This window comes from Aulostomus chinensis, chromosome 13 (genome assembly GCF_037954235.1).
Source record: "Aulostomus chinensis isolate RoL2024-O1b breed Wild chromosome 13, RoL_Achi_v1.0, whole genome shotgun sequence".
Taxonomy (NCBI): Eukaryota; Metazoa; Chordata; class Actinopteri; order Syngnathiformes; family Aulostomidae; genus Aulostomus; species Aulostomus chinensis.
In genome coordinates, this window is record NC_141332.1 from 1,038,246 (window position 1) to 1,064,659 (window position 26,414).

At 41.7% G+C, this 26,414-nt stretch overlaps 2 protein-coding genes, 1 long non-coding RNA gene and 1 pseudogene across 3 annotated transcripts; 2 read left to right on the forward strand and 2 right to left on the reverse strand.

Moving 5' to 3' along the window:
• Positions 1 to 1,918: 1,918 nt before the first annotated feature.
• Positions 1,919 to 7,358, reverse strand: LOC147250449 (uncharacterized). The gene is made up of 9 exons (XM_086222503.1): positions 7,198 to 7,358; positions 5,779 to 5,856; positions 4,964 to 5,082; positions 4,431 to 4,853; positions 4,072 to 4,288; positions 3,489 to 3,700; positions 3,257 to 3,404; positions 2,946 to 3,055; positions 1,919 to 2,713 (listed from the first exon to the last, which is right to left on the reverse strand). Exons 2-9 carry the CDS (start codon positions 5,816 to 5,818, stop codon positions 2,690 to 2,692), a joined length of 1,293 nt encoding a protein of 430 aa, XP_086078629.1. The 5' UTR covers positions 5,819 to 5,856; positions 7,198 to 7,358; the 3' UTR covers positions 1,919 to 2,689.
• Positions 7,359 to 9,346: 1,988 nt separating this feature from the next.
• On the forward strand, positions 9,347 to 11,110 carry LOC147250450 (uncharacterized). Its single transcript, XM_086222960.1, has one exon. The coding sequence runs from the start codon at positions 9,362 to 9,364 to the stop codon at positions 11,108 to 11,110; it is 1,749 nt and encodes a 582-aa protein (XP_086079086.1). The 5' UTR covers positions 9,347 to 9,361.
• A 5,719-nt stretch (positions 11,111 to 16,829) lies between these two features.
• On the reverse strand, positions 16,830 to 19,378 carry LOC147250451 (uncharacterized). The gene is made up of 4 exons (XR_015119057.1): positions 19,347 to 19,378; positions 17,063 to 17,106; positions 16,922 to 16,980; positions 16,830 to 16,843 (listed from the first exon to the last, which is right to left on the reverse strand). It is a non-coding gene; the product is annotated as an uncharacterized LOC147250451 (long non-coding RNA).
• Positions 19,379 to 19,699: 321 nt separating this feature from the next.
• LOC147250452 (uncharacterized) lies at positions 19,700 to 22,211 on the forward strand (annotated as a pseudogene).
• The last annotated feature ends 4,203 nt before the right edge of the window (positions 22,212 to 26,414 follow it).

Genomic DNA, 26,414 nt, shown 5'->3' on the forward strand with positions numbered 1-26,414 from the left:
TGTTTTGCAGTTTATTCAGGGTGGCCCTGCCACTGCTGCGAAGAAGTTTAAATATAGCAAAACCTCATTTAAAGACAGCAGCCACCGGCATTATGGGAGATGTGGTTTCAAGCATAGCGAGAAGTGCCATGCCGGGGCATCAGGAAGGAAAAGGGTTTATTGTACGCAGCGCCAGACCGAGAGAAAGACCCCCCAGTGTCATCGCCCCTAAAAAGAAGAAAAGAAATAAAACACCTGCCAAAACACATTGTCGTTCCAGAAAGAAGGCAGCACCCAAGAGGAGAAGAACGTCATCAGCTCACGGCAGACCGGTGATAAGAGACATATTTTAACAAAATGTTGCTGATTCACACTCAGTCAGGAGAGTGTGTGAAAATCGAACTCAACCTGTTCACAGTCCCATACACGCCATGAACCCATGAACACCGCCGAGCTGACCGGAGTTGTTAAAAAATACTGAAGAGAGACCAGTGATTTTTAGGTGTACTGGTGTGTATTTTTAAGTGTACTGGTGTGTGATGAGCTCCCGAAAAGGAAAATACCGTGGTTCCCTGCAATGACGATTGTTAACACAGATCCGTCACATCTGCCCGGAGAGCACTGGCTAGCTCTTTACATCACAAAAGACAAGAACGGATGCTTTTTTGACAGCTTTGGGAATACACCTGATATTTTTGCCTCCGAGATAAACACTTTCTTATGGAAAAACTCTATAGTTGTGTCTTATTAAAAAAAAAAGGTTCAAAGCCATCAGGCTGTATCCTGTGGCCAGCACTGTGTTTTTTCTTTACCACATGCAGAAAGGAATGTCTTTTGATAGAGTGTTAAAAATGTATACAGATAATTTACTGCGTAATGATGCTATGGTATGTAAGTTTGTAAACAATATCAAACCTGTAGCCGTGTGCCACGGCCATGATTTTACATGTGTGCAGTGTGGAAAATAAAAAAAAAAAACACAAGAAATCAGTATGCTCTCAAGCGTATTTTATTCTCAAAGAAAACATCACAACATATGCACCAGCATTTATTTATAGTAAAAACATACAAAGCAAAACGTGTGATCTGTACCACATGGATATACATCGACCAAAAAGCTTTTAAAAAAAGCCGGTATAATGCATGTATTGACAACGACAATAAAATGAAAAAAATAAAAGAAAAGAATGATGCAGACATCAATTCCACTAGCTCTTCCACACTGATCAAATATCTTTTTGATATCTCCCACAACTCGTCACCCAACATTGTTCTCTTGCTGCCTCTTCGAACAAAAGGTGTTGAATAGGTAAAGCTGACATCATCTGTGTGTTTTATGTCACCTATAGCTCTGCGGACATGAGTGTTTGGTATCGCCGAAAGCGGCACATTCAAATCAGCCAAAGTTTTTAGAAAAGTTGACCACCCCCTTGGTCTTGATGACTCGCTCACGTTGTGGCTCGCTGTGACATTCTTGATCATTATTTTATTATTGAGAATAATTTCACTGCAAAAATTGACCATCTCAATACAAGAAATAAAAACTTAATTTGAGGAAGAAGAGACTAGAAACAAGTGAAATTATCTGCCAGTGCAGTAAGATGTTTAGACTAGGTAAGATTTCTTGAAATAAGACATCATATCTAGGTGTTAAGAAAATGAGAAATCCCTTGAACTAAGCAGTAACTACTTATTTCCAGCTACTATACTAAGTCAAATAAACTCAAAACTAGCTTGTCAATTCTTATTTCAGTGTTTGCTTCTTTCTTAATTTGAGTGAAAAGATCTTAAAATCAGAGCTACTAAACAAGATTATTCTTCTTCATTCAAGAGTTCTCATTATTAGCTTTTCTTTCTCAAAATGAGACAAAGCATTCACACTAAACAAACCAAGCAAACAGAATTAACATTGTCAACAATTATTTATTCACTTAAATCGTTGAAAAAGTGCCTTGTGATACCTACAGTTTAAGTAGTTAGCAAACTTCACTGGGACAACAAACATCACAGGTCATAATGTCTAGAATGCAAGTAATGTGTTGTTACATTATTGAAAAAAAACCAAAAAAAAACCCCTCATAAGATATTATCTTATCTTACAGCAGTGGTAGAAGATTAAGGTTTGTTCAGCTTTAGAGCAAAGGTCATTTAACCAATCTGACTTTGACAGTTACACCACTACCCATTTACATGAATCACACATTCATTATTACCAGAACGGATATATACTACTTACTTACATCTTGAACACATTGACACTACGATTCTCCGAACATCACCACCACTGATAACATAAGTTGGTATACATAGTTAACTCATTAACAGGGCATACAGAACATTGGTGACACAAAAGATGCTCTAATGAATAACAGAAAAACAAAAAAACTAACTCTACAACACAGACTCCCACTCCTATACAGCTCTACATCTCAATAAAATCTTTCCATTCTGCTATGGCTCTTTTGTATGAGGCTGTGGTGTCTCGCTCATGGATAGCATCCTGCAATATTTCTGTCTGAATGACAGAAAGGAGGGTTGCCACACACTTTGGATATGTGAGATGCAGGGTGTAGTAGTAAGCCAGCAGATAAAGCAGACCTTCACTCAAGTATTCCTTGGCAAACGTGGTGACGGGAGTGGTTCCAAGACAGACAAGACAGCGAGACCCATCAAACAGTAACACGGGGCTGCCGAGAGATCTCTTCTCCAGTTAGATTGTAGGATCTTCTGTTGGCTAAAGAAAAAGAAGAAATAAATTACAGAAATTTCTTGACGGTAGAACAGAAAAAACTACCGGAGCAGTCTTACTGTTAAGACACCACAATGTCCATGCATGTGTAACCTTGATTGAAGCAACTATTCAAACTGAACTAGTCAAAGTCACTTGTTGGGGGTGCTTATTAAACTGAATGCCTTTGCAGACATACATGCAGTGTTAAATGTGACAAAATGTGAACAACTTTTACCTGGAGGACATGAAGTAATGCCTCACTGGCATGTCCCAGCCTCTTAGGTGGTGCACTTGGTGAAGGAAAGAGTGTGGGGAGTGCCCTGAACAGCGCTATGGCGTATTCCACTAGAACGGAACAAATCAACTTTTAGTCCAAAGTTACTCTTCTTAAACATGGCTATTATCATTATGTTGGTCACAAAAAATAATATTTTTTCTGCAGCTATTTATTCAGGGTTACACATCGGCAACATACACAATCCTATTCTCATGCATGTTTGAGGAAATGGCTACACAGTGAATTAGAGAAACAGCAAAATTACTTACCTACATCTAGGGTCATGGGTGGCCTCATCACTTTTTTCCAAACACCGTAAAATTGCACCTTGGCGCAGAAGTCTTCCCATCTCTTCTTTATTTCATCTATAAATTTGCTGTTCCCCTTATCCAGGATCCGCCGCAGCTCATCCATCACCTATAATAGAAGTAAGTGTTAAAATCTACAACTACGCTTGCTTTTCTTAATGAGCTAAAACAACAAGATAATTACGGGACTTACATGATGAAGATCTTTGAAACATGGATATGCTTCTAGGATCTTTGTTGGCCTGTCTTCTTCTTTCAGAGAATCGCTGTCAATGAAGGCTCGTCTTGCTTGAAACTCAAGTTCAAGGATTTGGGAGACAGCATCTTGGTTGGGTTTTGGTTTCTTGTACAGCTCCTGCAGGGTCTGGTAATGTCTGGCCTGTATTGTCAGACTATCTTTGTCAGCTGAAATGGAGAAGACAAATAACTACTGGGTATTGGACGTGTCAATCAATCTATAAAGTGTGACTTTAATGAAGGACAGAAAATTACAATGGTGTATGTCTGATTAAAAGTACAAAATATATTGACAACTAAAGCACAAAAACACCTTAAACCCCCACCACACAGAGTAATAATATGCATATACATTGAACAATGTATGCTGTTTCTGTTTAAAAAGCGAAATGGATAATCGTCTATACCATCAAAATATGTCAAGACCTAATGAGAACTAGAATATAAAAATGTGTGGAATATGTCATGATATCTACAACTATCATAACATTGCCTAGCCTCACCCATTATTATTAGCAAAATTAGATGTTTCTACTTACAAGAACTGTGGCCATCGTCACTGGTTTCAGTTGTTTGATGCAAAATAATCGTTGATCCACCACTTGAGTCTGCATCACAATCTCCTTCCTGGTCATTTGCTGAGAAGTCAATGCGATGCCTTTTCTTTGTATGGCCCCTATTTGGTGTGGGCCCCTGCCTCTTTTGTGGAGACTTCACATTCTGCAGCCTCTTGTGAAGATTCTTATAAATGCTCACCTGTGGTAAATAAAATTTCACTTATTGAACACATACACATAAAGAACAAAACTGAACTTTTTTATATCACAGATAAACAGTATCATCCCAAAATAACCATGTACATCAAAATCATAGTGTACAAAATAAAAGGATCACTTACATGTTTCATATTCTTGTCTTTATCCTGTAGCATGGGATAATACTCCACTAGTCTCCCAGCCATTGCAGTGACTTCATGCTTGGCAGGGTATCGGAATTCCTCTCCTTGCGGACTTGCTCTCAAGGTGGAAATCATACTAGTGATAGTGTTCCTCACCAGCCTGCATCTCAGCTCTTTGGACATGACACATTTCCCCTCTCTGCCAGTGCGGGCCATCTCTAAGTAGTGCTTCCGAACCTGCTCCAACTCACTGTCTGTATAGACCACATATTCTGGTGGACCGGGAAGCTGTAGGGTCCTCTCTGAGCTGCTCTTCACCAAAGGAGTGGATGTCTGGGGACCGATTGGAGGTGTTCCTCGAGGTGAAGACAAAGTTCCTGCTTCATCAGGGCCAGCTTTGTCTTTCAAGGTGGCCTTCTCATCCTAAAAGAAACCAGATCAAAGAATTATGTACAAGAGGGAAACAATAGACCCAATTAGAAACAAAAGTTCTTATGCTAGATGTTTTCAGAGCAAAGTAGGTAACTTATCACCTCTGGGCTAATAAGAGCCCAAATCCGTTTCCTCCTCAGAAAATGTTCCGGCCCAGGAAAAAGGTCTCTCAAGTCATCACGGCTGAGGGTGTGGAGCAAGGCCTCATCAATGGAGGCAGCTATAAAGACAGTCTATTCATTAATGAAGCTTTTATACTTAAATACTTTTATAAATGTTTCTATTTATGAATTTACCAGGTCAAACCAAGTAAGGTTTGTATTGTTAACCCGTTTCTTTATTTGGAAGCCCAAGAACAAACTGGAATTATTTTGTGGGGATTGACAGTTATCTTCTTGGGCTGGTTCAGCCTCAAACAGAGGATGGAGTAAGAGAAACTGAGTATATTTGGCCAGTAACAAATTCACATCTTAACGTGATAATCAATGTACGTGAGTGTTGTTGAGGCGTGTATCTAATAAAATAGAGATGAGAGAAGAAATACAAAGTAATAATAATTGACCTTTATGACTGCTAGTATACAATGGGTATAGCTACTCTCTGATGTGAGAACTAGTTCTAACTGGTCATATTATCTCATAATATTAAGCCTTTTTAAGGATGAGATGAGCTCAGTAGAAAAGTACAAAACAGTACCATTGTGTGAGTATAGATACAGAAAAAAAAATACAATACCTAAAAACTAAACCAATCATAACAGTGTCTTGTCAGTTTCTCTTACAACTAAATGCTACAGTTTTGATATTTTGTGTTGAATTTGTACTTTTATACTTTTTTTTTTAGATCAGCATACAGTAATTTATTTACTTAGTTTACAAATAACAATAAGACTTTTTCATACCTAAACATGACATACCATTTAAAATTGATGCTGTGACATCATCCAGCTCATCCATGACGACCCGTCTTGTAGTGTCTTTAATTGCTCCTCAATCTGTCAGGGAAAAAATGATAATAAGTTACATTTAGGACAGGTTAGCCTCCTGACTCAGTTTTTTTTTTTTTTTTTAACATGCCCATCTGCCATGGATCCCAAATGCTGCAGTATTGAAACGTTGTGACACCTAATCTGAAATGTACTATGGGATCAGCTGCACAGGCCCAACTAGGGATGAGAACCCTCAGCTCAGCAGATGCTGGTCATATACAGACAGAATTTAAATTGTGCAACTTCTGATAGCTAACTTAACTATATGTAATGCGTGCAAGTAGGTTGCCCGTATGATAATAATCATGAGATTAACACAGTCGAGTTTGCATGTAAACTAAACTATGAGAGAAAAACGGAGTTTTAGGCGATCTACGCAACAACAGTGCGACCTTCTGATTGGCTTGTATCTTTCTCCTTCTTCCTACACTGCCGCCCGCAGGCTTGGCGTAGTTATGACGGCTCTCCACAGAATATTTATGTGGGTTAATGTAAACGGAAACTTTTTTGAAAACTATGATGTGTGCACAAAGTTATTTTGGAAAACATAGGGAAGAAAATATCCATTTATCAAAATACCCAGCTTTGTATAAACGTAGCCAGTTTACATGCAAACGCGAATTTTCTCAAATCTCCACTTTTACCTTTTTTTTTTTTAAGAAAGAATCGTTTTCAGAGGCGAAATCTCCGTTTGTGTGTAAATGAAAGGAGCAAACGAAGGAAGAAGTATCTGTTTTTAAGAGAAAACATGTATGTGTAAATGGCCCCAATAACAATGTAAAATGTGATATTGACAAACCTTTTCTCCCTCATCAGCCAGGTTAAAAACGAACTTTTCTTATTCTTTTTCTACCAGTGTTACTCTTTCAAAATGAAAGCACCAGCCTTTATAGTGTAGCAGCTAACATAACAAATAGATATATTAGCGAATAGATGTATTATCAAATAGGTTGTTGTCAGCCCAATAGTCTGGACCGGGGCTTCATGGCACAAGGTCAGTGTCAAACGTGAAAAACTATATCAGTTTCTCACCGGATTTGAGCTGGCTTTCCCGTGAACTAGTGCAGACTTATTCCGTTTAGTTGTGCTAACATAAGGAAAGTCAATTTAGCTACATGTCGCGTGGCCATCCCGTTTTACAGTTTTCAGTATAGTGTATGACAGTTAGCTTCAACTAACATTAGCAAAACTTCTCGCAACAATGTGCGGCAACAAAACTGCAAACTCGCCGTAGCTAATTTAGGTGGTTTATAGGCTAAGAGGCCAAATTATTGCTGCACCATGCCACGGCTTTCACAATGATTAAAACTGCAGCGTAAAATTTAAGAAAATAAATGGTTTACTTACCAACAGCTTGCCTTTTTAATGAAAAAAATACAGCGCCTCTCGCTTAGACCGAATTCAAAGCGACTGTTAGCTTCTTCTTTCAACCGTCGCATGATAGACGCGACCATGAGTGTGGGGGAAATAGTGCACTACAAATCCATCCAAGTGCAAATTGTTGTAAGAAAACAAATCATTGGTGGATATTATAACTACAAAGATAAGTTAATTGTCAAACCAGTTTTCTTCTCTATAACTGAATTACATTAGTGTATGCAAGTTACATTGGGTATTGTAATGAATCCCCCTAATTCCTAAATTTGGTATTGTCCAAACCAATCAGCTCGCCCGCCTGTGCCCGCCTTTGCCCGCCAGGAAGTGAGAAAATTAGTCGTTTGCTGTCTGAAGAGTGAATGGATTTTATGTGAGTAGTAGGTGTAGGTGTAGGTGTAGTTAGAAAACAATTATTTTTTAACGTCGTGTTAACAAGACGTGATTTTGCCATTAGTGAAGTTTTTTTGTTTTTTTTTTGGCAGAGCAACATCATGGCCTGTTGGAGATGTGTCATTTGCTTTGTTTTTGTTGCCTTAACATTGAAGTCTCTCTTGAGCCATATTAACACAGCACATAGTCGCAATCCAGATTTCCGTGTTATATGCGGAATTGATGGTTGTACTCAAGAATACAGAGTCTTCAACTCCTTCTACTACCATATCAGACGCACACATGCGCTCTATCTTGCAACCATGCACCCAACAACAGGATGGACGACAGCAACTACATCTGAGCCATCTAGAGTTGGGGATGAAAATTTTGACCTACCAATTTTTTCTGACTGTTCCACTCAAACAAGAGGGATGCAAAGAACCAGCAGTGAAGACAATACAGCCATCATCCCACATGAAATGTTGCATCCGGAGCCTGAGGATTTTCAGAGTCAACATGCTGATCATCAGGTAATGTTGGCTTTTTCCCATGATAATATTAGACAGCTCACGTATTAAATTTTGATCACGTTTTAGTACAAAGCCAAAGTTTTCCACCGTACGTTTCACTTGTTCAATTAGCATTTTGTCATTATGCTGTTAGCAAAACACTTCCTGTTTATTTCAAATTTAAAGGAAATACTTGTACCTATAGGAGGAAATACAGATTACACTTGGTTCAAGCAAGGCATAACTCTAATTGTACATATCATGCCTACAGGAAGGAGCTGGTGCATTAAGTGAGAATCTTACCAGACGTGCAGCTGCATTTGCCATCAACGTCCGAGAACAATGCCACCTATCCCAGGTATTGCACTACCAATATTCAGTGCCATTATTTTAATTTTTTTTTAATTGTATGTTAATACCCCTTCCAATTCACCAGGTAATTATTATTATTAATAAAAATCTATAGTATATTTAAATAACAAAAACAATTTTAAAAAAAATCAACAAATCTGCTCATGCAATGCACCCTTTCCTAAGTATGAAAACCGACAATTATATTTATATTTATGGATCATTTTATAATCAATCTCATTGTCAGAGAAACTGTCTCATATTTTATGACAGGAATAAATATAAAAGAGGAAGATTTCTTACCTTATATTTATTTTAGCAATCCATGGTCATGTCAGTGGACAGAAAGTGTCAATAAAAATAAATCAAATGTTATCCCAAAAATGCACAAAGTTGATAAACTTGCTGTGATAAGGCAGTGACCATTTTGGTATAACATCTTGTTTTGTGGACTCTTGATAAAACTTATGTTAGTTCTAAGTTATGGACATACAATATGTGCCTTATACTTTTTTTTTTCTTGTTTAATGTTTCAGAGGAGCGTCGGCACTATTGTCTCTGGAGTCCAACAGTATCAAGCTGCTCTTCTGAATACTTTGAGAAACACAATGAGAAGGGTCTTCGAAAGACATCCCGATATGGAGCAGCTCCAAGAGGAAGCGCTGGCAACATTGGACAATTTTCACGATCCTTTCTCCATAATGGCCACTACATATATGCAGGACAGCATCATTAAGAAGCTTTTCAACCCAGTTAAACCAGAGGAGATTGTGATTTCTCAAAGAGTTTGTAGAGTTAAGAAAGTAAAATCAAGGGTTCTTGCAATCAAAAACAAAACTTTTTACTATATTTCACTGATTAAGAGTCTTGAACAGTTGTTGTCCAACTCCAGGATTTTTGATATGATCAACGCTGCACCACAGAGCTGCCCCAAAAATGGGTTTTTGTATGACATTATTGATGGGAGTCTTTTCAAATCCCACCCACTGTTTTCAATGCAACCTTCAGCTTTGCAGGTGATTTTGTATACTGATGAAATAGAGATATGCAATCCCCTGGGCTCACACACCTCTGTCAATAAGTTACTGATGGTATATTATACTGTAGGAAACATAGACCCTAAGTTTCGGTCAAAACTTGCTGCAATCAGACTCCTTGCAATTGCAAAAGCTAATGATATTGACGAGTGTGGGGTTGATGTTGTATTAAAAAAAATTGATGAAGACTTACAACTGCTGTATAATGGTGTCAAAATCAAAACACCGAATGGTGAGATGCAATTATTTGGAGCCGTTGTTTCAGTGTGTGGTGACACACTTGCACAGCATGAGCTTGCTGGTTTCAAAGAAGGAGTTGGTTTTGCCTACAGTAAATGTAGGCATTGTGAATGTACCTCTGAGGAAATGCAAACAAGCTTTGACAAACAGAGTTTTACCAAAAGAACAGTGGAAAAACACATTAGACAGTGCATTGAAATTGAAAGAGCTAGCACAGATTACTTGAAATCAGCCCTTAAAACCACTTATGGGATAAATAGAAGAAGCAAGCTGGTTGATTTTCCAACCTTTGACCTCATTCAGCAAACTCCACAGGACATAATGCACATCATTCTTGAAGGTGTTGCACCCATGGAAATGAAGTGTGTGTTAAAATGTCTTGTTCTCTCTGGACACATGGAGTTAGACCTGTTCAATTCAGCCATGCAGAGTTTTCCTTTTTCATCAATAGATGTGCGTGACAAACCTAGTCCTATCAGTGTCAGTACCTTAGCATCTAATGATAACAAACTTAAACAGTCCTCTGGGCAAATGCTTATATTGTTGAAGATCATGCCTTTTCTGTGGAACAGTATACAGGAAAATGAATATGTTCAGTTTGTTTTGGACTTGATTGAGATTGTTCAGCTACTTTTTGCTCCTGTTATATCGGTGCAAAGTGTATTAAAATTGAAACAAATGATCGAACAGCATCTCAAACAGTTTAAGCAACTTTTTCCCGAGAAAAATGTAATTCCTAAGCAACATTACATGTTGCACCTCCCTACTCAAATTCTTTCTCTGGGCCCTATGATAAGACATATGCGCATGAGATTTGAGTCAAAGCACTGTTTTTTCAAGCAGTGGTCATCTAAGTTAAACTTCAAAAATGTCGGTAAGTCACTTGTGAACCATAATCAGCTTTTTGAATGCTGTCAAAATGAAATGGGCACTGAGCATCCAGTTTTTGCACATGAGAAGGAATTGGGCCCTGTCTCCGAAGTGACAAATATGGAATACATAACAGCAAAGATTAGAGACTTTTTGGGGATTGATGGCATACGGCATGCAGTCACAGGAAAGTGGCTTATTCTCAACGGTAACAAGTACATCTGCGAAAGGTCCCTGGTAATTACCAATGCAAATGAGACAGTACCTGTCTTTGGACTTATAAAAAACATTTATGTGATAGACAGTTTGCTGTATTGTTTTGAACATCAGCTTTATGAAACTCTGGGTTGGAAAAGAGATCATCTGACTTATGAAGTTGCTGTACCTAATCTTGCCCAGGCAACAGAGTTGATAGATGCTGAAAAACTAGTCGATCATACATCATATTATGTTTTGACTAAATATAACCTTGATGATGTAATTGCACTTAACACTGGAAATTAATAGCCATGGATAAAATTTGGAATGTGAATGTGGTGAGTTGAAAATGTTGCTATTGTTTGTTACTGCTTGAAAACAATTGCAAGTAAATGTGTTGATGTTGACAGTGTGCCAGCGCTTGGAATAAATGAAATAATGTGACTTAACAAATCCTAAGTGGGATCATTAAGCATTTGTTACTGGGCAGTCTTGAAACAAGTTCTAAACAGTCTTAAGAACACGGGGTGGCCTAAAGTAGTATTTCTGACAATAATTTGGCTTGATTTACAATTAAAGTAACTAACTTTGAGATTTACTAAAATGAGATTAAGTAAGTAAGAAAAAGGAGTAGAAATATTATTTAAACAATTTTAATAATCTTATACAATCTGGTCTTACATAGTATATTATTCTTAAAACAAGTTCAATAAGAATTTTAGCCTAGATATAAGATTGTAAGTCTTGGCTAGATCAGGAGTTTTTGCAGTGTTCCCCTTGGTCTGACCACGACACAGTGTCTGGAGCCCTAGTCAGTAATGCCAAAATGTGCTCTGCGTTTCTCCGACTCCTCTTAGGCATGTGTTTAATTAAATCTGAGACTACGCGCTCGCCAGCGTCTGGTGTGTGTGCAGCAGGTGTGGCAACAGCGCCCTCTTCAGCATGCACACATTTCCTGCTCACCTTGTCTCACAAGTGACAGATATCTCTGTAAGATAGATGCATATTTTGGGGCTTTTTCATGCAAATTCACACCTGGCTGATCCAGAACCTCTGCCATGGCTTTGTCCAACTCGTTTTGTGCATCAACTCTAATTGAGCTGGTGTTCTACTGCTTCAACGAATCCAGCTGACGTTGGGGAACCAGATACATTTTATCCGCATATTCCATGGCTCCCTCTACTTTCTCCGGACGAGGTCAACAATGAAAGGGATTGCAGCACCTAACAGCGGCAGTAAAAAGCCCGCAGACTGGTTTACAGATTTTCTCTTTTTACCAAGTTTGACTTTTTTGTCTGCAATGAGTCTGATCTGTTTTTTTTTTCTTCTTAAGCTGTCTGTATTGCCTAGTGTTTAGAGGTATGTTCCCATTTAGCACGTTAAGCGTTATTTCACACAGAGAAATGATGAGATCGGACCCCGCATTTGCTATAATGACCCTTTTCATATTTGGCAGTGACTTATATAGCAGTTCGAGCAGTGGGAGGTTTCTTTGAACACGTGAAAAAGTGTTTTTTTTCTAATCTTTTTTAGGCACGTAGACGACCGTCTTCTCAGCCAAATGATTGCCTCAGAGTCTCAAATGATCAGGTGTCTTTGCTTTATAATCTATGAACAGGTACCCGTAAGCGGCATTGAACGACTCTAAAAAATATTTGCTGTTTCCTGGAAACATCTGCCTCCCTAATAATGAGGTTTGATAACGGTCCCTAGGGTTTTTGAAAAGACCAGCTAGTTGGTGTTTAGGCTTATGGTCCTGCTCGCTTTGCCTTGGATAAACAGATTTTGCACCAGATTTATGCAGCTAAAATTTCGATGATGTACATATTTTGTAAAAACATTTTGAACTTCTATATTACCACTGGCATCATTCATCAAGTCGTCAATAATTAGTAGATTATTTTTTTCAGGCAGTAGTAGAGAATCGTCACACAGAGAGTCCGGTAAACCCTTCACAAAGTTTATCTCTCTGAGTTTTAAGAGTTGGTCATACAGCGGCTGCCAACACGAATAAATGTAAAGAACGTCCATGGGGTGTGAAATAATCTGCTGCGCATTTTCTACAATATCTTTAACAAAAAATGTTTTTCCACAATTGGATGGGCCACTCACCACCATGCTAAAGGGGTGTTTAACCGGGGGTCAAAACCAGAATCCATTTTTAAAAACCGTGAGGCAGAGTGGTGTAATCGGGAAACACCCGATTAAACTACCTGAACTCTTTTAACTACTGTGTCATTTTTAAGGTGGAATCACTTTTTATCGCGCTTGATCGTATCCGACACAGCTGTCAAGTGGGTGTCTGTGTTTTTACTGGCTGCTAATGATTGAACCAAGCCCTTCAGGGATTGGGGGGTGACGGTTTTGGAGTTGACAGAGTTTAATATCACACCCTTGCATTTAACAGCGGTCTTGCCGTGGTGTGTTTGGTACGCATAACACTTGGGCCCTCCAGACACAAACTCTGTGATAAAGTCCTCATCCTCTAACTCATCTGTTAAATCACCCAGATACGGACCTGTCGGGGGGACCCACTCCCCTGGTGGAAATGTGAAGATCACAGAGGCTGTGTCGCAGTAAAGCACGCGCTCCTGCAGCTTGTCAAGCAGGTTGTAGAGCTCGAGGCGTGCATGTGCAGTGGTCATGGCGCCTATGAACACCCGAACCCCCACACCGTCGGCGTGTGACCATAGCAACGTCGTCAGAGATAAAACAAAACTGGTCCACTTTGTAATGATTACTAAACATGAGTTGGGTAAACCTCTCAGGCTCTGTGATCAGCTCACATGTGGCCATGTTACAACGCATGCTAAAACGGCCCCAAAGCGAGCTGAGGAGGAGTTTGTTACAGCTTCTGACTGCTTTGTTGACACAGATTTTGGCCGGGTCAAGTCTGATACCCTCCTTTTCATAACAGTTGGTTATGTATTTCTCACATTCCTGAGGTGTTGTGGCGAGTTTGGGGTAGCCTGAGGCTTCCTGTTTGCATTTCAGGAAGGTCTTGACATATTCTTTAAACAGCGTGTCGTCTTGTCCGGAAAGTGCCAGACCTCATCAATGTGCAACAAACGATACCCCTTTTCAAGAGCTTTGTGGAGTTCAAAAGAGACCCACGTCCCAGACAACTGACGCTCTGTGTCACTATGTCTGCACTCGTCTTACTTATTTAGCTCTTCAGCACAGGTACGGCATAGCGGGAACATGAGCTTGGCGTGAGCCTTGTATGGAAGGACGGGTGGTAGAGCTCCCGCGGCAGCAGCACAACACATTTAATGAGACCAAAATAGTTTTTAATGTCATCAAAGTTGTTGTGAATAATTTGCGGATGGCCCACAGGGTATTGTTTTTCGAACTGCACTGTGGGAAAAAGGCTGGTGAAGTCGTAGTAGTGAATTTTTTCACCATCCACGCACTGGTGGTACAGTTTCATTGCATTTGTACAGCCCCCAAATAATGGATCTCTAGGGTTTAGACGTTCGGGTTTTCTGTACGTTGATAGAAAACCTCTAACAGCCTGGTCAGATCTACACAGTGCACTCCACTCACAGCCCCACATCACAACCACTCTCAAGCCATACTGCATTCTCAGGGCTGTCACATGCTCAGAAAACTGGTGGAAGAGTTCACCGTAAGAAATTTTGGACACTGGGTTCTTCTCGCTCTCCACATGACACTTGACAACCAGCAAATTCATAACATGTCTTTGTAGAGGCACAGAAACTATCAAAAAGTATGGCCCGATCTTCCGCTCGCCTGCGTTAAGAGCGTGTTGGATGTGTATGTTTTCAGCGTGCATCACATACTCCAACCACTGTATGGAGTCGTTAGAGCAGGTCTTATTTTGTGTCACATATGCACCATCGTATGTCAGAGCCACTGTGTCGCGGGGTAAGAATAGTGTTTTATAAACCCCCATGCAGCTACCCGCTAATGTGGTGAAACTGTACGCATCTATCTGTGTACAGTTTAAAAATGCGTCACGGTAGATTGTGCAGGCCTTTCTCAACACCTCAACATCATTAGTGCAGAATTTGCGCATTTCAGATTGTAGGTCAAATGTTTCATGACACACCGTTTTGTACCACTCCATGATTTTCTTCTGCTAGTTGACGCTCATTTTATCAAAGCCGTAGCAAGACGGTTCTGGGTATTTACCCTTGTAGTATTCGTTTGCTCTTGTGTTAAACTGGTGTGGAAAGTGTCCTTTTTCCAAATCTTTAAATCCTAGAACGTCAGGGGTTTTTGCCAAATGCATTGGTAGAAAAGAAAAAGAGTCGATCCATCTCTGGTCTTATGATTTATCGTACATATGGATCACTCTGCTGCTGCGCATGGTGACAGATGGAACAATCCCCTGCCGGACAAAATGCTCCAGCAGAATGTAGTTGTCAAAACCTGAAGCATTGTGGGCTATGAATGTGAATCTGTGTAACTTGGGCCTTCTGTAATGATCAACAAATGCCCCGATGCAGCGCAATCCATGTCCACAGCACACACAAAACAGGCCTCGTGTTTTCCATCGCGGTATCGGGTTTTGAAAGCGACCCTTATTTACTTTGTAAATCACCCTACAGCCGCTACAATATTTTAAGCTGTCGCAGGGGATCTGGCCACGAGTTTTATCGTGCTCTTTGCGTGCTTTGTAACAAACCTCTGACTTGCAGATGCAGTTGCAGTCTTTGCATTTTAATGTGTTTGACGCTCGTTCACAGCAGTGTGTAAAGCACACATTGCACAAATATTTACATTTATGCCTTAGAGGACTGTCATAAGTGTTGTAGCAGTAATTACAGACATACGCTGAGCCGAAAAAAGTTTTCACGTTGGTTATTAAATAGTAGTGATTGTTGTGTAGACAAAGCCAGATGGTGTTTAAATTAAGAGTGGTGTTAGTCTGGAAACATTGCAATCATTTACGGGCCTCTGTGTGGTGGTAAATCACAATTTTGGCGTTTATTACAGCCTCAAATTTGGCCACATGTGTGAATAAAACCGGCTTTGAGGGGTCGAGACCTGCCGATGCGTGTAGACGTGTGGCAAGCATCATTTTCTCTTGTTCAGATGCTGCGGCATCGGTAGCGTGTGCTAGGCACAGTGAAAAGCAAAGGCTGTTATCTTCAACACAGTTGTTTGGGTTAAAGAGGGCGTGTGCCTTTTTAGATGGAATCTGATCATAGCACACATTACCCAATTTCAAATGCCCTGCTCCTGAGTGGTTTTGCGCAACTGTAACAACAAATTCCAGTTCGTCGTCAGTCATTAATGAATCATTACTCTGAATAGCCTGTGCAACCGCCTCTATAAACGTATCCTGGTTGTATTCATCGTCAGATTGTAATACACATTGCACATCATTAGCCAGGGACGGTTCTCTCAACACAACATTTAAAACACTGCCAGGTTGTGACCTTTCTAATGCACTGTCAATCACTCCAGAGAGCCTGTCTCTAATAAAAGTGGGTACACATTCAGGGTTGTCAATAGCTACATCCCGCAAATCAACTTATTGATGTAGTTCTATAGCATTAAATTGGCTAATCTCCCTCACAGACCCCTGCCCATAGCCAGTTTGTCTTGAAATGTGTGGTGTGTTAATACTGCTACAAGCAACGGCTGCAGGTTCATGTACAGGTCTAGCAATTACCTGTTCAGATTGTGGTGGCTGTGTGGTGTAAGGCCCTACATTTAAAAGTTCAGGGTCTCTTGCCGGTTGTGGTGGTTCGAGCTCTGCTGCAAAAATTTCCTCCAGATCTTTTAAATCCTCGTCTGTGGGTTTACTCTGGTTCGTCTCCACTCTGTCTGCTTGTGCTGGTTTGAACTCTGTTGCAAAGATTTCCTCCAGATCTTTAAAATTGTCTTCTGTAGGTCTGGTCTGGCAAATGTCTTCCAGAGCTACCACTGTGGGTGACAGTTGTGTGATCCAGGGCCCTCTAGCGCCCTCCGGTGTCAAGGGCAGTTGAATGTTGTGAGGTGTAGAAATAGGTAGTCTTTCAAGCATATTGACCGCCTGCTGGATATGTAGGAATCCTGGTGTAGGATCTATGAATTGAAAATAAGAAAAACTTGTTAGGTCTGAGGGTGTCGATAAAACTGTTCGAAAAGCATGCAATTACATACCATCATGCCTGGGGCTCACTGCCTTTCTCTCAGCTGTGCATGGCTTCTTCTCACAGGGTCTGTGTTTTTTAAAATTAAATGTGTTAAATTGTGTGGTGGGTGTTTTTTCTACACAATGGATGATTTTGCCCTCTTACACACCCTGGTCAATCGTCTCCTCTTTAAACTGAGCCTACCCCCGGTGTCTGTAAACAAATAAGTGATTAATTAATATAGGGTTAGACTTAATTAGCGGTAAATTTGTTACTGTAAAACGTGAAGACAATAGCTGAGTTTACATGGAGCCTAATATTCCAATCAGTATCGGATTAGAAGCCCGAACCGAATAAAAATGTTCCATATAAACACCTCAATCCGAATAAAGAGGCCTAAACCGAATGGAATTTCATACGGTTTCACAGTGGTAGAATATTCCTTTCCCAAACCGATCAGATGTAAAATCTTATGTAAACGGTGAAGCTGTTCTTTCTGCGCATGCTCTGTCTCGATGTAAATGCGCAGGGACGTGTCCTCACATGATAAAAATGGCTGCTTCCAAGCAGCAATAAATACAACTGGTCTGTGGCGGAGAGTTTATTTTTTAATACAAACTCTCAAAGACCTGAACATTATCGCACGCTTAGACGGCAGGAACACAAGAAATTCTGAACTGTTAAAAAAACTCAATGAAGCCGGCATCGACCAACATCACTCTGCACAAGACACACAGCGGTAAAATGGCTGCTCGGATTAAATGAAGTGGCACATGAACAGTTGACCCGAACTCTTCAATCGGAACAATTTCATTTGGAATGAAGAAAAAGTCTGCATGTAAACGTGGTTTATATATGTGGAGCTGCTTACCGCTTATCAGCCATTATTTCTCCCAGCAATAAGAAAAATCAGGATCACAATCCTCTGTGCTTGTGCACCGCATTGGCCGGTTAAACAAACTGTTTTGACCTCCTGAACCACTGTGGTTATACCATACTAATAAATGAAAAATGGGTGGAGCCCTGCCACCTGACCGGGGCAAATGGTCAGACACCCCAAATAACCATAATTATGTCTACATCAAACACGTTTAATAATATCACACTTTTGTTGCAGGGCGAGGTAGAGGAAACCCTGTCCGGGATGTCTTGACTTGTCCGGGCTTGAATTTACTTTAAAACGCAGTATTTTGCAAAATCAAATATTTTAGCCAGAATGGGTTCCTACAGAACCCTTAAAACAGATACTCATGTTTAATTACATTTTCAGATTTTATCACACTGATCCAACCTCACTTTGGCTGCCATGTGTTTGAAATCAAGCGGTGCTCCACACAGCTGGCCCAGTATCCGGGTCCCAATGGTATGCTGCGATAGTAGCTATCAATCGCTTTCATTGCGGTGTCTGGTTGGGCTAGATCAGGGGGTAGGGAACCATGTGCCATGGAGAGCCGTGTGTATGCAGGTTTTCCTTCTAACCAAACACTTTAACAGGTGATTCCACTGATTAACACACCTTCAGCCACAGAAGAGTGTTAATCAGTGGAATCAGGAAATTGTTGTTCCACAACCTCGTCATGATGGCGTCATCATTCCTATCAAAGTACCGATAGGGTAAGTCATCATCACACGTGTGTGGTCCCTTCCACACATCCATGCATCAATTGTCCCGCCGCTGCACTCTGCACTCCTCACTAGGGCTGGGTATCGGTACTCAATACTTTTCAGGTACCGACCGAAACAACCAAGTACCAAGTAGTATCGAAACTGTGCCTCTCAAACGATACCTGCAATCGATTCTTTTGTTCCCAGGGGAAGAAAAAAATGACTGTATCGTTTTGCGCGCAGCCAATCACCGCAAGCGTTCTTTGATTCAATGTGCCGTGTGATTGGTCCACCACAGACAACAATAGTTGGCGGGAGAGAGCAAAGTGCGGAGTGCGGAGATACTGCAGCGGAGTAAAAGAAAAATGCCACCTAAACGATCAAGAGTATGGCTCTTCTACGAGCCCGTGTCGCCGGGGATTAATGCCTGCATAAAATGTGGTAAGCATATTTTTGGGAAATGTGGGAACACCAGCAACATGATCAAACATTTGATAAGACACGGAGAGAACTTCAGAGTGGAGAGCTGCACGGTGTTTAGCAAGAAGCCGGCTTCAACACCAGCGTCGTCTTCTCAGGACGACAACGAGCAACCGTTGGTAACTCCAGGTAATATATTTTGGTTACTAGGTTAACAGTAATTGTCTTTTGTGTGTTAAACATGTATTGTGTGAAGTAAATCAGTTGGGCATGTTAGGTATCTGTGCTAATGCTAGCCTTAGCTTGCTCGCTAATTTTTGCTAAGGTTAATTAGCAAATTACGTTACTGAGTCACATCATCGGTGCTTTGTTCAGTCAGTGGTTAACTTACTGGTAGTTTTAGCTTCTGTGGCAGCTTAATTACTTACTTATTTCATGTCAAGTTCCAACTACTACTACCACCACCACTGCACTGGCTGATACCAGAGACTCTAGCAGCAGCAGCAGCCTTGATCTCACTACACCATTCACATTAGCTGCAAGGTCGCAGATGACGAGGGAGAGAAAGGAAGAATGCCGTAGGAAATTTACTGCTTTCATTGTGAAGGGGCTTCAGCCGTTATCAACAGTAGAGTCACCATGGTTTAGGTAAGCCAGCCAGCACGGACCTCATAGCTCACTCAGTTATACTCAGAAAAATGGAAGTATTCAACAACTAACTTAGTGCTTTGAGATGAATCATTCAAGATGTTCTGTGTCCTGTGTTTTACGACTTAGAGAGATGGTTGCTGCCCTTAACCCTCGCTATCAGCTGCCATCCACAGACATGCTCTCTAATACACTTATACCATCGTGGTATGCTGTAGAGAGGGAGAGAGTTCAAGCTGAGTTGGAGGAGGCCGAGGATGTGGCACTGACCAGCGATGGTTGGACCAGTGTAGCCCAGGATCACTATATCACAGTGACTGTCCACTTTACAAAGAGAGGTCAGCTGCAAGAAAGAGTGCTCCACACTAAAGCTGTCTGAGGCCCAGACAGGAGAATTTGTGGCAGAAAAGATTCGTCAGACAATGGCAGAATTCGATATTCAGGGAAAGGTGGCAGCATTAACGGTAGACAATGCAGCAAGGAGGTTAAAGATGCTCAAGATAGGCTGCTTTGCCCATTCTCTGAACCTTGCTGCCCAAAAGGTGTATACTGAACCATCAGTGTCAAACTGGGCTGGAAGAATCCGGGCAGTGGTTGTGTGGCTGAGGAAGGCGAGCTTAGCCAAGCCAGTCATGAAGGAGAAACAACATCTCTTAAGTATGTCTATTCCTCTATTGGCAGCATAAATGTTTCCAAAATTCTCAACATGTAAATGAAATGCATATTGTGCATTGTTAATGTTTTCAGATCTCCCCCAGCATGCAATGGTGCTTGATGTGGGAACGAGGTGGAATACACTCTACTTGATGATGTTTGTAGAGCAGTATCCAGCCATTCAGGCAGCATCTTTGGACCCCAGGCTCAGGAGGTCAATGGAAAGGGACAGGTAAGATTTGATGCGCATGACATTATCACTAGTCTGACACAGTATTTCTTGAAATTGATATCTTCATTAAAACTGCTTTGGTTTTGTGTGTGGTGGTTGTCTTCTTTTTTCAGAGTGCAAAGAATCACAGACCAGGACTTGAGGCATGCAGAGCAGTTTGTGAGAGTGATGCGGATCCTGTACACCTCAACACTGTGCGTGTCCACAGAAAGGGCTCCAGCATGTGGCCAAATCTGCCCATTCTGCAGAAGCTTGAGGGCCACTTCAAAGTTCAGGATGCAGACTCCACCTTTACTGCTGCCATCAAGAAAAGGGTGTGGGATGACCTTTCAAAGCGTTACACGGTACATATTTTGTTGTTGTTGTAGCAAATCAGTAAAATATATTATGAAAGGGTCTAACTCTGGTACTGACATATTAATTATTTCCTACAACAGGATGAAGACATCAGGATGTTCCTGGAAGAGGCCACATCACTTGACCACAGGTTTAAGACCAAAATCCTGGATGCTGCCATTTGGTCTAGGTTGAAGGAGAAAGCATGCGGCAAAAACTCTGAACAGGTTACCTTCATTTTGACTATTTTTACCATACTTTCTGGGATGAAGATATTGATTATTAAAATGCCACACAGAATACTGACATAAAACTGTATTATAGCATGCACTGGAAATTAATGAAGATGACGAGGACAAACTGGACGAGGGGATGGAGGAAGAATTAGGGGATGAAGAGGCTGCATCTCCGGAGGAGAACACTACACATGTAAGCTTACCATTCACTACTGACTCATCTCTTAATCAATTCTACAATTTCATTTAGCAGATTCTACAATTTCATTTAGCAGATGCTTTTGTCCAAAGCGACGTACATCACAAGCAAGAATTCAGACTTAATTAAGGAAAAACCCATTGGAAGCGCAAAAGTGCTTCAGTTGTGATTTGGTCACAGGTATTGCCATCTAGTGGCAGAAGAAATGTCGCCCCCCCTCCTTTTTTTTTTGACAAACATACAATATCACACAACACAGTTAGTGCTACATAATCACTAAGTGCTGGGTCTTGGACCCTCTGACTTATTCTACCCCACGGGACAAAGAGGAGAAGAGTCAGGTTAAGTACCTAGGTGCTCTCTGAACAATTGAGTCTTCAATAGTCTCTTAAAAGTGATCAAACAAACCTACGTACTTTGCATTAAGATAATCACTACTTGAGTGCTTTCCTCTGGTTTTGTCTCACTTGTTTTTCTCTCAATTTTTACCTTGATACTTATCTTTATAGATTGCTGTGACTACGAGACACTCCATGTGTCACTCTGCACTGGGGGAGCTGTTTGCAGAGGAGGACCTGGCCCTTAAATCCTTTCAGGCAGCGCCACTACTGGACTCATCAGAGAAGGCACGGAAGGAGCTTGATCTCTACAGAGCTCTACCTACAGAGCTGACCTCCACCAATCCTGCTGAGTGGTGGTGGGAGAGGAGAGGAACATTCCCTATCTTGTGTATTCTGGCCTCTAAATACACGTGTCCAGGCATCCTCCACTCCAGCTGAATGAATTTTCTCAACAGCTGGTGACACAATCAGCCAGGAAAGGGCTTGCCTTTTGCCAGAGAAGGCAGACATACTAATATTTCTGGAAAAAAAAACTGTTAATTAATGAGTACTGACTCAGTCAGTGTTGTTCTGTGTTGGTTCTGGTTGTGTTCTTGACAGAGACTAAAATATTTCATTGTACAGGTTTGTACAGCTGTTTATAAATATTTGAGCACTTTTGAAATGCATTTGTGTAGAAATTTTCTTTGAATGGCGACAAGTGGTGACATTTATGCAACTGATTGCTTTAGTTTCACATGATTAATATTGAATGAGGTTGAAAAAATGGTTTTGAATGAAGTACTCAATTGGTATCGGTATCGTTTTAAGGGTACTTGTATTGGTACTGGTATCAAAAAATTTCAAACGATACCCAGCCCTACTCCTCACAGTCATTTAACCACTGCAACATGATTGATTTGTTTAGCAGCGGAAGTACAACTCTTTTCAGGTGGTCCATAAATCGGTCTGAAGTCTCACGGTCCATGTAGCGATCATCACTATCCACATATACATCGGCAGATCCCACTAGAATCTCACAGGGCGTATCCTCTAGTTGACGCGTCTCCGCTGACGAATACAATCGTCTACCCTCATCTACGCACAGAAAAACAGGGTGTTAAAACACAAACCTCTCAAAAACAAATAGGCATTGGGGAAAAAACTTACTGTTAACCTGAGCCATGTCCATGCAATTTGGCCCGTCCTGTTCTACACGATGCTCTGACGTACCATCGGGATGTGTAGCCATTTCTGTTGAGTCGGCTTTAGGTGTTGAAAAAATCCGATGGGATGATACGATCGTGATGCCAGATCTGGAGTCGTGGAGTGGTGCGGGGCCGTCTGTTTCTTATAGGGACTGTGTGTGAGGATGGTCGGGGTTGTGTTCTCATACGATGCCTGCTGCTGTGGGCGGTGTTTTCAAATCTGGTGAGATACGCTCTCCGCAGGCATGTCTTGACTTGTCCGGGCTTGAGTTCACCGGTCTCATGGACTAGACTTAAACACGCATGCGCGCGCACACACACACCAAGCGTGGCATATGATCAGACACACCTAATTCCATCTAAATCAAACACGTTAAATAATACCACACATCGATGCTAGGCGAGGTAGAGGAAAGCAACATGTCTTGACTTGTCTGGGCTTAATTTACTTTTAAACGCAGTATTTTGCAAAAATCAAATATTTTAGCCAGAATGGGTTACTACAGAACCCCTTAAAACAGATACTCATGTTTAATTACATTTTCAGATTTTATCACACTGACCCCTTTAACAAGCATGTCATCACAGAAAACAAGACACATAGTGTTGAAAAAGGTTGATATTTATTTATCTCTTCTGAGTGTACAGGGGAAAAACAACAACAAAGCACCCACATCGAAAATAACCTCACTTTGGCTGCCATGTGTTTGAAATCAAGCGGTGTTCCACACAGCTGGCCCCAGTATCCGGGTTTTGACACTATGCTGCGGTAATAACTGTCGATGACTTTTATTGCAGCGTCTGAAAAACTTACCTCGACAAACACACACAAACCCTCGCTCGCACACAACATCGTGGGCATCTGGTCACACACCCCTAATTACGTCTACATCAAACACGTTTAATAATATCACACATTGGTGCAGAAGAGGAAACAGACACGTTTGTGCACATATAAATATCAGAAAAAACACAAACGCATTAAAACAAATAGGCATTGGGGAAAAACTTACCATTAACCTGAGCCATGTCCATGATTTCGCTGGAAAAAACACGGGTTGGAGTCCACACCTTGGCTGGGAAACGTGTATGATACAGCCAGCAAACTCCGGGCGTATGCCGGAACATGTCGGGGCATGTTTAGGTGTTGTTACAGAATCCCATTGTTTGAGGTCTCCGGAAGGAAACGGACACGCCCCCCACACGAGGACGCGTTTTCACATGCACGCGCAAAGGTGCCATATTATTACGACTAGTGACTTTGGAGAAGATGGACAGTAATGGTGGAGAAGGACAAAAGACAGAGGAACAGACACAGGAAGACACTTTGGAAAAGATGGAGAGTAAGATTGAAAAAGGAAAGAAGAGATAAACAAAGATTCAAGAGGAGCCTGTGGTGATGACGAGGAGTAGGGTTAAAGAAGAGCCAAGGAGAAAGATATAAGAGGAGGATTTGGAAAAAAGTGAGAGGGAAAGTGAAGAAGGATCAAGTGGAGCAGAACAAACCTGGAAGATGCACTGGAAGAGAAGAAAATTTCAAGAATGGCAGGGGAGACAGGAGGAAATAGAAAATTCAAAACATTCAGAAAAGGGGAAAATCATGCATGTGCATTAAAATGTTCATTCACCCTTCTGAATAAGATGTATTCATAAAACTGTTCAACTTGCTACATCATGGAATTTATTTTTCCCAAATTCATAAATCCAGTAATCGTAGAATTGACATGTTTATAGGGTTTAGCTAAAGATTTTGTTTAATCTATTTTTCTGTATCTTTCTGCTTTTCAAATAGAGAAAAGCCTCACAGTAAAGACTGGTCCAAAAGTACTATACTGTGTCTTCTATTTTCAACAATTCAGAAGAAGAAGATAGTTTTCCTATGCTTCCACCAATGATGCAGGAAAGTAAAAATGTTTAGGGTTTTAAAATCTGCTCGATCAAGGGAGTCAACATTTGTCGTTGTTCTCTTAGGTTACAGAACACTTTCTCAATATAGTACTGATCTCCTAGTTCAAGTTTTAGACCTTCATCAGCTTCGGCGGCCATATGTGTGGTAAGGCCTCAGTCAAGGTCAAAGGTCATTGGAGACCGTCCTCTGATATACATATGTACAGAAGGAAAGAGAGGGACAGAGATAAAGAGAGAGAGAAAGGGAAGAGACTGATGGACGGACAGAGACAGGAGGTGCTGATTCTCATCCCAGCCGCTTCAAATTTGGCTGCGAACTGTCCCAGCAAGAGTTGAAGGTCGTGGCCTGATGGAGCTAAGAGGACCACATCATCTGCAAAAAAAAGAAATCCTCCCGCCACCAAACTTGACCCCCTCCACCACCCAGCTGCGGCTAGAAATTCTGTCCATAAAGGTAATGAGCAGAACCGGTGACAAAGGGCAGCCTTGCCAGAGTCCAACCCTCACCGGGAACAAGTCTGATTTACTGCTGGCGACGCGGCCCAGACTCTCACTCCTCCGGTAGAAAGACTGAACGGCCCTTAGTAAGGAGCCATACTCCCGGAGTACCCCCCACAGGGTGCTCCTGGGAACACGGTCATAAGCTTTCTCCAGATCCACAAAACGCATGTGGACTGGTTGGGCAAACTCCAATGCCCCCTCCAGCACCCTAGCAAGGGTGAAGAGCTGGTCCACGGCCGGGACGAAAACCACACTGCTCCTCCTCAACCTGAAGTTTGACTATTGGCCTGACCCTCCTTTCCAGTACCCTGGCGTACACCTTTCCAGGGAGGCTGAGGATTGTGATCCCCTGATAGATGGAACACACCCTCTGGTCCCCTTTCTTAAAGATGGGGACCACCACCCCGGTCTGCCACTCCAAAGGTACCGCCCCTGATGTCCACGCAATGTTGCAGAGACATGTCAACCAAGACAGCCCCACAACATCCAGAGCCTTGAGATACCCAGGGGGGATCTCATCCACCCCGGGAGCTCTGCCACCGTGGAGTTGCTTAACTGCTTCGGTGACTTCTGCCCCAGAGATTGGACGACCCCTCCCCAAGCACTCCCCAAACTCTGTCTCCTCCATGGAGTATGTGTTGGTGGGATTGAGGAGTTCCTCAAATATTCCTTCCACCGCCCAATTATCTCCCCAGTTCACGTCAGCAGCATCCTGTCCCCACTCTAAACGGTGTGGGCAAGTTGCTGCCTTCCCCCCCTGATGCGACGGATGGTTTGTGAGAACCTTTTTGGAGCCGACCGATAGTCATTCTCCATGGTCTCACCGAACTCCTCCCACACCCGAGTTTTTGCCTTGGCGACTGCCATGGCTGCATACTGCTTGGCCTGCTGGTACCGGTCTGCTGCGTCTGGAGACCCACAGGCCAGCCATGCCCTGAAAGCCTCCTTCTTCAGCCTGACGGCTCCCCTCACCTCTGATGTCCACCAGCGGGTTTGAGGATTACGGCCGCGACCAGCCCCAGCAGCCTTACGGCCACAGCTCACAACAGCTGCCTCGACAATGGCAGTGCGGAACATCCCAGATAGCAAAAGGCATTGATTCAACATTGGATTTCAGTCAGATTGGTTATTTTTGGATGAGGATGAAAAAGCCATGTTGATTCAATATTTAGTTACAGTTAACGTTTCAACAATTGAAAAACTGTTGTTGAATAGATTTAGGACAGACGTTGTATTTTCAATGTTGAATTTGCC